General features: G+C 38.9%; 1 protein-coding gene across 1 annotated transcript in view; it reads left to right on the top strand.

Annotated features, from left to right (window-relative positions):
- Nucleotides 1–340: 340 nt before the first annotated feature.
- EYA1 (EYA transcriptional coactivator and phosphatase 1) overlaps nt 341–12,499 on the top strand; it is a 157,970-nt gene continuing 145,811 nt past the window's right edge. The window contains exons 1-2 of the mRNA XM_006767356.2: nt 341–718; nt 2,206–2,333. Of these exons, the coding sequence (XP_006767419.1) occupies nt 2,210–2,333 (124 nt within the window). The 5' untranslated portion in view covers nt 341–718; nt 2,206–2,209. The remainder of the gene's footprint in view (nt 719–2,205; nt 2,334–12,499) is intronic.

Here is a 12,499-nt window from a genome sequence, read left to right as displayed (position 1 = left end):
CGTGGCTGCCTTGTAAATCTGCGTGGGTACAGGAGCACAGCGCTCCGGGATGGGGCTTGGGGGATGAAAACTTGCCTTTTGCAAGGAGTCCAGCGGGGCCTGGAAGTTGCCCAAAAGCCCTTTCAGTGAATGTGAAATGACAAGCAGTCAATATAGCAGAAAACGGGTGATAAGGATAAGAAACTGTCGGGAGTGAGAGGGGTGGGCGGGAACGCTGCTTCAGCTGGTGAGAGCAGCAGATGAAAGATCCGAGGATGCTGGAGGACCCTGTGGCCCGGGCTACTGCTGTGAAACACACTCATTTTGCTACTAGCGATTTTTTTCCCCTCCAAGCACCTTTTCCAAGCTGCCTGGGCCAGGCTGCTTTGCATGTTGATTGGGGGAGGGGTAATCCGTTTGCAGCTGTCATAGGCCAGTGATGAATCACTATCCAGTCATTTGGCCGCCGTCCCCCCTGACCAGGGGAGGAGGAGGGTAGACCTGCAGGAGGAAACAACAGTAGAGACCTCAACTTAAAGACAATATGCCTTTCACGGCTGCAGTATCCTCCTTTTTCTCTTTTGGTTAAAAGGGAGCATTGTGGTTCTCTGCCATGTGCTCTGTGTAATTAAGAGCTGACACCGAAGCAGAGTTAACAACAGCTTCTAATTTTTTACCCCTGATCACAGGTGCAAACACCTCAAACCAGTTCAGATGTTGCTGTTTCCTCAAGTTGCAGGTAAGGATATTGTTGATATTTGACATTTTGGGAGATTACCTCTCTGTGACCCATATCTATTTTTGTCTAGTATTTCTTAATTATTGCTATTAATAGCAACGGCCTCTGTTGGAAATTACTTAGCACTGTGTGTGTGTGTGTGTGTGTGTGTGTGTGTAAAACATTTTGAGTATGTAGAAAGGGAATAGGAGCCTGGGTTTGAAAATGATTATGGGCTATGGTTTCTGGAGTTAGGAAAACTGTGAATGTAAAGGGAATTTAGAAAAGAGAAATTAGATTTTTAAGTCATTTCTAGTTTGAATTCAGATGACTGGGGAAAATAAAAACTCACCCTAGAAGAAAAATGGTTCATCTTAAGCCATTTAAAATCAGTTTAAGTGCAACCTCCAAATTAAAATGACTACCTTTTAGTCTTAGCTTCATAGATAGGATATTAAACATGCCTCCCCCCGCCTTAAAAATACACGTACGTTTAAAATAAATGGGTCTTCGATTCTCAAAAGCTTTAAAAACAAGATGGTATCTAGGGATGTTTTTAGTCACTTTAAATAAATCCTCTCTTTACTGAGATGTTAAATACACATGGATAGTTGTACACTTGTGCACATGAGTAGTGGCTTTTGTACCTTTTATAGAGTAAGTAACTGCTGGGTCTAAGGACTTTCAGGGGAGGTAGGAGTGTTTTTATAGGGTAAAAATGCACGCTTGGAGCACTGAAGTAGAATTGTTCTTTCCCTGAGTGACAGTTGAGGTATTCCAAGTGCTAATGCTCACAGGACTCCCTGTACGTGGGCCTTATCCCTTTTCAATTGGGCACGCTGTATGTAATCCACAAAGCAAACAGGAGAGCCGACATCATAATGTTTTAATGCTGCATTTGTTTCAAGGGAAACAGAGGGACAATTAAGCAGTTTGCCAGAGTAAACACATTCAGCAGAACTATCTCATTCTCTGTCATTAGACTATAGGCTCCGAGTGTTTTATTTGGTTTGGGGACCCATTAAATTACAATTAGTTGGTAAATTATAAAGGAGTACTTAGTGCTAATTTATTAGATCAAACAGATTCCATCCAAGGGTGGTTTTTTTCCTACTTGTTTACACACTTTTTCTTTTAGAAAAATGATGCCTTTTCTAATGTAAAAGAAGCATGACTACATTTTTTAAAAAAGATTAAATTAGATGTAATTGTCTCTTTTGATCTGTGCCTTGATGAGCCCTATAAGAGAAGAAGAAAAAAAAGATTTTAAAAGCCCCCTGTGAATGTTTGGCTGGATAGGTAAGGCAAGTGGCTGACACCTTTCATTACCACATGTTATGAAAGGGTGACTGGAGGTAAAATGTAAGATGAACTATTTTGAGTCTCAGAAAAGAGATACAATGGGACTTTTGTGCGAATGTGTTCCAGAGGCGTCAAGTCGTTAGCGCATTAAATAGCGGCGTTATGAATTTGGTACATCTGTCAAACGGAAGGCTTCTTGTCTCTAGGTCTATGGAAATGCAGGATCTAACCAGCCCGCATAGCCGTCTGAGTGGTAGTAGTGACTCCCCCAGTGGCCCCAAACTCGATAACTCTCATATAAATAGTAATTCCATGACTCCCAATGGCACCGAAGGTGAGTGTCTGCCTTCTCACTGTTTACTTTGCACCTTGCTTCTTCATGACTGTGTGCTCTGTTGTTAGGTGGTTACGAGTTCAAATCCATGAAATTACTGTTCTGTTTCTCCTTACGTAATTTGACTTATGAATCAGTACTCATCATTAGGAGCTGCACGTCACTAGGTTATTATAACACTACATAGACTGGTTTTATTTTGCATAGATACATACATATGCATATTATACATATGGAGTGGGCATAACATTTTGAACCTTTTTGTTGTATCTCCTCCTGACCATTTTCCACAACACAGTAGCAATTTGCAGTGTTTTGCTTTATGAGTAATGAAAATTTAGAATTATTTCCTTTGTTTTGCTTTCCCTTTTGTTGCTAAACTATTTGTTGCATACATATAACATTGGACTGAATTGTTTCTAAATATCAGTACAAGAATTTGTGTGCCTAGTCTTGGCACTTTGGACATTAAGTTATAAAGAAGTTAAAAAAAGAAATATATTGTTTACAAATATACAACCTCATTTGGATGTTACACAAAATGTATTTGCTTCTTAAAGGTTAAATAGTATATTTAAAACATAGTATTATTACAATTATTTGTGTATGATTAATACATGAATATTTATATACATGTTATGTAACTAAAAATACTTAATTTGATCCACATATGCGTAAGTCTAAACATGTAAATAAGACTATATATACATATATATATATATGTATTGTAATCTATTCTTCATACTTAGATACTGTGTATATTTTTAAAACTTTAGCATATGGAAGGATATATTACATGTTGTAATCTATTTGTTTCCACCTTAGCCTAATGAAAAATTACTTCTTCACAGATTATATTTTTTGCTTATTTATTCCCTCCTAAACCTCTGGACCTTGATGAACTTGGAGCATAAGTTTCACTAGAAGTTCAATAAATTATTCATGTTAGAATTTCATCCATAAACATCATTTTCCAATCACCATTGTGATCTTTTATCACATTTCTTAAAAAATAAACAAAACTAAATGCCATGAAATTGTTTGGTTCAGTATTCCCATATGTATTAGTGAAGGCTTTTGAAACTATTAATGTTATGAAATTTATGATACTAGAAAAAATATAAAATCAGCTGTTTTTCATGTGAGACATCTTAATTTTTATACTGTGACTGTTGTTTTTAAAGTGTAAATACAGGGGTGGGAAAACATAGATTTACAGTGGCTTGTATGGAAAATAATAAATAATAATAAACTTTGTTTCCTGTACTCACAACTGTAAACCTACGTTTGCCCACCCTTGTAGTCTGTATTTTCCATTTAAGTAAATACTTTCATTACCAGTGTTCATGAAAGATGGTCACTGTCAAAAGTAGAAACTTCGCTGACCTAGCAAAAGTTAATCTCTGACTAAGGTGCCTTTTCATCTGAAACTCTTTTCTTCCCATTTCGATAGGTGATAACAAGGAATTTTAAGTTATTAAAAGGAAAACAATCCTAGGGTTTAACTAGATTTTATAAAGCAAATAAAAGGCAAGCAGTCCTTTTTTCCTCTCCTTTGGAATTCAGATGCAGGTAGAAGGATGGCTAGGCCACAGTGTAGACTGGGGTGTGCTTAGTCACAAAGCGGTCCCTGGGCTAGTGGGCCCCACGCCCGTGTCCTTGAGCAGGTAGACACTGACCTTGAGCAAGTAGCCACTGACGAGAGCCAAAGGGGGCCAAACATGTAACAGTTATCATCATTGAAAAATTCAAATAAGATAAGCATTTAAAGTAACTTCAATATATAGAAGAATAAGCATGTCAAATTATTTTGCTTAACAAGAATATACCAATACATATTGGTGGGATTAATTATGAAATAATAGTAGTTAATTTTCTTATAGATGAAGAAATGAAGTAAGGGGAAGATGTTTCATTTTGTCATCATTCACAGGCACGTCTGGGACAAAATAAGCACCACACCATAATGAAACCGAGTGTGTGGGGGGGACTTCCCCCTTGGGGGGCTCTGTGTGAATGATGTGTGGTTTGTTTTTAAAGGGCTTGTGGGGTGGTAATATGTTTCTGAGTATTCATACTTAATTGCTGATATCATGTTCAGATTCAGGAATATTTTTTTGCACAGCTAAAATAAGTTCAAAATAATAAAATATGTTGAATAATTGTGTAATCTGATGAGCCATTCAATTTGGAAAATATTTAAAAATTACTCCTTATCCTTAAAATAATCTTAATTATCTTAACTGTTGGAAATGAAAGTTTTAGGCCGATTTCAGATAAATACACACTCATTTCACTCTGTTTTCAGGCATTCTTCAGGGGTGGACGTGGCAAGGGTTCTAGTAGTTAAGAGAAGTCAAGAGATGTCAAGGGTTCCAGTCATTAAAAATTGATGTTAGAAGCCGTTAGGATAAATTGTCCGAAAAATAAAATGGGATTTTAATCCATCTACTGGCATATTCAGTTTTATTTTAGTGTGCAGTTTGAAAATGTGGACTCAAACTTTCTTCAGGATCCCTGTTACATGCCTGTTTACTAGTAGATGCAAACAGTATTAGAAAGTTCTGGGTTATTATTCAGTTTGTGAATCAATTCATCATGCTACTTACATGTTCTATAATGCGTTGGCTTCATTCCTCGCAGTCACCACTAGAGGAGTTAAGCTTAAATTAGTGAAGTCATAATGTCTGGCAGGCTTCCCTGGGGGATAATCATTATAGATTTTCCTGTTCCTTCTTTGAAAATCTTACTTATTTTGAAGCCAGCAGCGTTTACCAATGAATCAGAAGAATGAAAAACAAGAAATTCATTAAAATTTCAAAGAGCGTTTAAAATATCAATCACCTCCCCTTAACTCCCTAACACATATTTCTTTCTAGCTTTCTAGGCCGTGATTTATATTTGAGCGACTTCACTGCAGCCTCATTGAAGCTGGTCTCCTTAATTAGGTCAACAAAACTTCCACGCAGTTTACACAGTTGTTGGCTTTGCCCACTTTTATATTGATTGTCTTCTCTCACTCAGGGCCATTTTTTCTTCCTGCCACCACTTGTCCCTATAATGAGGCTAAGAAAACATGAAAATCTCCTGTATCAAAAACCATAACTTCATCTGAAGAACAAACAAGAAGGGAATGGAATGGCGAGGCAGAGAATATTAAGTTTCTTCTTGGGGCTGCTGCCAAATTATCATAAGACTCAGTGTTTGTAGGTTCTGTACTCACAGGCTAGCGCCTATTTTCATGGTTCATCTAAGGGATAAAGGCAGAGAGACACTGAGCTACAGCCTCAAATATTGTGCTTTTTCATTTCCTACATGAAATGGTCCTTAGTTAGAAAAGTTGTTTGAATGTTTCATATTTCAAAACTTTCAACTCTTCATACTTTTATGTTCCATTCCAACCTCTCGGAATTGTTATTGTTGCAGTTAACTGTTGGTTTCACCCAGTTTATACATCTTTGCATTATAAAACATAAGCAGGCAAAAATATAAAATAGCCTAAGTGAATGCTTGACCTGCACTCCGAAGAGCACTGTTGGAAGTGTTGTTTCCAAGGGAATTAATAAATTGTGTAGTTACCATTAAACAATGAAAGCTTGGTCTCGGGGGAGACTAATGGGTGGTTTTGAAAACATCAAAAACTGTGGCTTTTCTTTTACCTGTTTTTCCTCGTCTTCGGGGTAGTTCGTCTTCCAGGATAGGATGGAATAGAAATTTCTTGTTATATTGTTACAGTATAATTTTTAAGGCCTAAAACTTTCAGTGGTGATGCTTTTTTAGATAACGGGACATCTAGAGGGTTTCCAGCCTGCGGGTGTATGTTCACGCCTGGGTTTGCTAGAGGCTGTGTGCTGATGTTTGTGTTGTGTCAGTGTGAGAAGTAGTTGGGAAATCTTCCTTCAGAAGGACCTGGGGCTGGAGCAGTAAAAGGGTTTTTATTTACGGATCTAATTAAGGCCTTGTTTGCAAAGCAGTGATTCTTTCCATCTTTGTTTTTCCTGGTTGTCTTAAGTCCCTGGGAGCCCAGGATTGGTCAGGTCAGTTCATATAGTACTGGTTTGAGTGTTTATTTTTGGTTGTCTCGGGGGTGAGGAGGGGAGATGGGCCAGAAAGAGGTGTGAGCCAGCGGAATTAAGAGCTCTAATTCTGAGTTTGCCTGTATTGAAAATTTAGATATATATACGTAAGAAGAAGCTTAATTTTGTCTTAAGGCAGATGAATTTGCCTGTGAGTGACATAAGACTGGATGCCATTGGAATCTTCCCTACAAATAGGGCTTCAGGAATTCTGTAATTCAGATAGTCGTTTTGAATGATGTATCAGATTTCCAAGATGATAAGAGAGATGATCTTGAGTGAGGTGGCTAGATTTTCTGCATGTTAAGATGTATTTAATTGTATATTGCCTATTTTAGGTCACAGGTTAATGCAGTTATACCAATTGGTATTACCAGAAGTTATTTTAAACTTGTTTTATCATTTCTGCAAAGCTTAGAACACTAACAAATTATCTGACATTGTTTTTCTCGCTGTAATATTAATTTAGTAAAATACAGTTTTGTCCAACTGGAGTATTTCAAAGAAATCTATGTATGAGAAATATGTAAACTGGTGTGAGTGTGCATCAAATTATGGTCTGAGGCTGCATTTGAAGGCTATATTTATCTTTTTGTGGTCCAATAGTCTGTCATCAATAGAAACATGGTAATCTAATTTTATTGTTGTTTACATTCTGCACATGATTGTGTTTCTAGAAGATTAAGGGTTACTGTGAGTAAAGGAGTTTTCTAAGTGACATTTTAAGAATTTGCAGCCATAGAATTAGCCTCTTATAAATTATTATTTAGCAAAAGCCAGGAAAGGATGAACAAAATAATTATGATTTTATGTTTGCCTATATAGTGTATGAGAATAATTATCACATGCCTATTGCTAATTAATAGTAATAATAGCTACTTTTATCAATAACTCATTGGCAGTCCATTATGCTGACGGTTCCCCATGATTTATTCCATTAATCTTCAGAAAATTCCCTTTAGATTGCCAACATCATAGTTAGGAGACTGGATTTGAATCCCAGCTCCATTTACTGGCTGTGTGAGCTCAAGCAAGCTAGTGTCTATGTGGCTCAGTTTCCTTATCTGTAAAATGGGATCATAGCGGAACTTCACCAGGCTTGCTGTGAGGATAAGTAAAACGTAGGATAAGTAGCACGCCTGGAACTTACTAAGTGCTCTGTATCTATTAGCTTCTAGGCCGTATGTAAATAATAGTCACCTCAATAGTTCGTATTACTACTTCACACACAAGAAACTGAGTCCTAGAAAGTGAAATGCCAGCTTGAAAGCCACATGGTTATAAGAGGTACCACTGGTGTCTGACCTGATATTTGAATCAAGTTCCGAGTCCAGAGCCTGGGTGTTCAAATCCCCATGTTACTCTGCAGGGAGCACGAGGTTCCCCCCAGCTGCCAGTGCCTTTCCTAATGCCTTCACACCAAACACCGGTGCCCTCACTGCCACGGCGGTGTCTCCGGGACTGGAGACACCAATCCCGAGCAAATAGTGGAGCTGCAAAAGGACCGATGGCAGAGGCTCTGATGACAAAAGGACTTTAGTATAAGGTCCACTCCCAGGGTCATGCACGCTGGCCTCAAAGTTCTTGCGTGTGTGAGATTTCTTCCCGGGGTCACGCGTGCACAGCATAATGCATCCATAGGGTAACTTTTAGGGGATTGTCTCTTAGTAATTTTCAAAGCTTTGGACTTAATTATAATTCCACCAGCCACCCGTCTATGTTAAGTCTCTCTGGGATTAAATGGAGATGGGAAGTCATCTCTGCTTTTCATTACAAGTCATTTTTATTTGCACATTTGGATGGGAGCAGTATTACTGTGAATGTTAAAAAGCAGTTACAGTTTGACTACAGCTGAGGGAAATATTTTCTACCTTAGGAAGTATTTTTAAGTAGGCGATAAATTTGGTCACATGTATCTTGACTTTGAGAACCAAATGATATGAAACAAGCACAAGTCAAAAAAGAAGTGTAAGTGGCATTTGTTGGGGGTGCCATAGGAACAGCAGTTGTCAAAACTGAGTGTTGGGAACATGCCTGGTCTGTTCCAGGAAGAGAGAGTGAGGGGGATGAGAGATAAAGCCAGAAGAATCAAGGGGTGGCCTGTATAAGGCCTTGTAGGTTGGCGTATATACTCTATTATGTAGAGCTAACTGTGTCTTCTATACTAGGAATGGGAACTGCAGTGCTGATTGCCTGAAACTCAGCTCAGAGTTTCCAGAGCGCCAGGCTTCTTGATAAACGAGTGACTCAGTGGAGACAGTTCTCACCGACTCCCAATACCTGATCGTTCAGAGAAGCACAGTTCCCTGGCCTGTCTCCCTGGGTGGGCCAGAACTTTGGTACAAGCAGCAATTCATTTCCCTAAGCACATCCTATCTTCTGGGAAAAACGTCTGGTTCCCTCCAGAGAGAGGTGTGAACCCTGACTGCTGGTATTTAGGCTAATTCTTATCCCTTCGGTCATGGATTCCTTGCTTTAAGTAATTCCTAATTTCTCATGATGGTCAAGGATGCCTTGGGGGGAGCAACGTGGGGTGTGTGTGCATGTGTGCGTGTGCATGCGCGTGTTTTCTTTATTTACTTGGAGTAACGTCTAAGAGTAATTCACTCTCCTTTGTTTTGCTTCAGACATACAATCTAATAGAAATAACAGGTACATAATGACAACTTTTTCATTTTTACTGTAGGTAGGAAAAAGGTTTTTTGTCACATAGCTGTCCTCAGTGACTGCTAGCCATTGCCTTCTCAAAATGTAAGTTTCAAGAAGCTAATGAAAGATTGACATTAAGTTTTAGGATCCCAAATTATATATAAGTAAAAGCGTATTATGATTATGTTCCTGGTAACTTGCTGGATTTGCAGAATTTTCGTTTTATTCCATTCCTCCAATATCCTATCACACCAACAAAAGATAGATGAACTCTACCAAACACATTCCAAGGAGGTATGTTTTATTATTCTCATCATACAAATTGGAAACATTTTTTTAACCTAAAATGGATCAAAATCCGAAATGCTTATCTATTTTTTCATTGTCCCTATTACTGATAAGAGGCATTTTGCATGGAAAGAATAATTTTTAGCAAGGGAAAGAATATGAACCAAATTGACTGAATTCTTACTATTTATTGAGTGCAATATTTATGTGCTCTACATACCTTATTTTATCCTCAAAGGAAGTTAGGCTAACTTTTGTGCACCTCTTTTTAAAGCATTTAGATGACTAGTCTCTGCTTACACGGCTTATTATCTGAGCTGAGCTGAGATTCAAAGGCACGCGAGGCTAGTTTCAAAGCCCACACTCTACACTATAAAACTTGGCCTCCTCAGAAGCCAAAAGCTTGGCTCTTACTGAAGTACTTTATCTGCCTTACCCTTATCTAAGAGTGTGGCCCAGTGAAGGAAACATCTATTTACATGTGTGTACAGGTATGTGTGTATAGTCTCTAGGTCCTTAAAGGCAGGGACAGACCTCTTCACTGTGTGTCCACACCATCTAGCAGAAGGCTTGGCAGTGATGAAGCAGTCAACAGATATTTGTTGAATGGATGCCCCTTATTACCAAGCATATAACACAGTTGAATAATCACAAGAGCAGAGATTCACTAATTTTACTTACAAAGCATTACCCGATTTAATAAGCATCTGAAGTCCATTTCCAAATATTTGAAAATCATCAGTTCGCAGACCGATTCATATAGTAGCCATAGGCTGCCCATGCAGAGAGCATCAGCCATCAGCATTGTTACTGATTTGAACTGGGATTTGTAGTCACTGATCTGCATTTGTCCTGCACTAATAACTGTCAAAGTTAATAGTATTTAGTAATGATGAAGCAACTGCCACACAGTCCAAGAAACAACGGAATGACATAAGGATCGAGCAGTTAGTACACTTAGGTTTAGTATCCATACGCGATGGTAAGCAATGATGATTGACCCTAAATAATAAATTATATATTATTTTTATATATTAAATATATATGACTATGTATCACACTGTATATCCATTATTGCATTGTGAATTCATTCAAGAGATATTCATTGAGTGATTGTGTCTAGAAATGTACCAAACACCCTCCTGGCCGGGGAAGTTCACAGTCTCCCGTAACTTGCAGGCCTGTGGTTGATGACTGTAATTGGGGCTATGCTCTGCAGAGGAGGAGGGGCACCTAAACAGGACTGAGGTGGCTGAGGGTGGAGGTTGGTTTCTACACACTGATAACACTTGGAGTCTTGAAGGACAGGGGGGAGAAAAATGGGTGCCAAGCCTGGAAGGAAGAGAGAGCAAGAATTATTCCGTTGCAGCAAAGACATCCCTAATCCCAGGGACACTGCGCACATGTGTGTGAGATGAGGGACATGTGCAAAGTGCACAGCGGTGGTGCGAGGAGCCACCCTAACAGATGATAAAGGATCTTTGGTACGCAGTTCAGGAGTTGGGATTCAGTCCTGCAGGAGCTGGGCGATCTGCAGGCTTGTAAGGAGGACAGTGATGTGCGTGTGTCTGTGTTGCAGTGATATACTTGGGTGGTATTTTGAAACCGTATTTAAGGGGTCGTGGGTGGTGAGGAGATTCCAGGTGAGAAATAATGACGGTATTTTAATCTGAAATATATCACCATTTCTTCCAGCGTAAACTTATACCTGATAATTGCCTTCAGAAAAGTAGGGAATGAATAATATTTATGATTTAGGAAAGTAGAATAGTGAGAAGATGGATTTTTTCTACTCAGACTAATCTGGGCTAGAAAGTCTCAATCCAGCTGTTTACTGTCCATGTAACTGACATGTGGATTTCATGAGGACACAGAGCAGGGCGTTTCACTTAAGGGTTAGTCAGTGTGATGCTGTGTAATTACATGCGTGCTCTGTGCCTCCGCTTCCTGGTCTATGAAAGGTAGGAAATAATAGTCCCTACCTGCAGAGTCATGAGGATGGGTACATGAGTTGGAAAAGCACTTAGAACAGTGTGTGACTCGTAGCAAGTTCTTAAAATTCATTGGCTATTAATATCATCTTTATCTCTGATCTCTGAACCTCTGCTTTCTCCCTTGTAAAATTGGCATTGCACTTTAATCACAGGGCATTACAACAATCTATCTAAAATACCTAGCACACATTAGCATCTACTGCATGCTCAAAACATAGCAGGTATTAAGTAATAATAAATGTTATACTTTATAAGAACACATCCACCAGGACTGGCTATTGAAGTGTCTCCATGGGAGGAGAGGATATTTTCTCCTTTGAGATCCTTTCCATCACCGAAGGGCCTTTGCAGGTACTGAGGACTCCGGTGCTCAGTAAGGACTTGCTTGGTCAGCACCCAGTGCAGGTAGAGTTTATGTCTTGGTGCTCCTGTGAGTTGGTAAAGAATGGAAAGAGATGGGAAAAGGGTATGATGTGAGATGTAAATTTGGTAGGTTGATTACATTCTAGGCAAGTAAACCATGTTTTCAGATTGATGTGATTGAGGTTCTGAGTTCACATCAGCTCATCTGCTTCCAATCTTGGTCCACTAGTTTATTTTACCATCTGCTAATTTGCAACATCCACTGATACTCTTGGGATATTCTGGGACTTTCCTTTTGCTGTGCCTTTCACTGATTATTCAGATCTCCAACTGAGGAATGATGAAGGATGATAAAACCCTAATCAGAAAATGTTTTACTTTCCAGTGGTTTCATAAAAGGTATGGCAATCAGAGAAATTTGAAAGTAGCCGTGTGACCTTCAGCTAGTTTTTAAAACATCGTTAAGGTGCAGTTTCTTCATCTTCAAAAATGTGACAGTTACCATAGATATATCATAAAATCACCATGAGAAGCAAACCAGTTATCACTTAGAAAGTGCTTACACAATGCCTGGCATATAGTAGGTGCTCAAAAAAACATAAACTACTTTAAAAATTCTTTTTAAAAATATTTTTATTGATTTTTTACAGAGAGGAAGGGAGAGGGATAGAGAGTGAGGAACATCGATGAGAGAGAAACATCGATCAGCTGCCTCCTGTACACTCCCTACTGGGGATGTGCCCGCAACCAAGGTATATGCCCTTGATCGGAATTGAACCTGGGACCCTTGAGTCCG

Source organism: Myotis davidii, unplaced genomic scaffold (genome assembly GCF_000327345.1).
Source record: "Myotis davidii unplaced genomic scaffold, ASM32734v1 scaffold200, whole genome shotgun sequence".
In the NCBI taxonomy this organism is placed as follows: Eukaryota; Metazoa; Chordata; class Mammalia; order Chiroptera; family Vespertilionidae; genus Myotis; species Myotis davidii.
The sequence above is the reverse complement of the archived record's forward strand: the minus strand, read 5'-3'. Positions and strand labels throughout refer to the sequence as shown.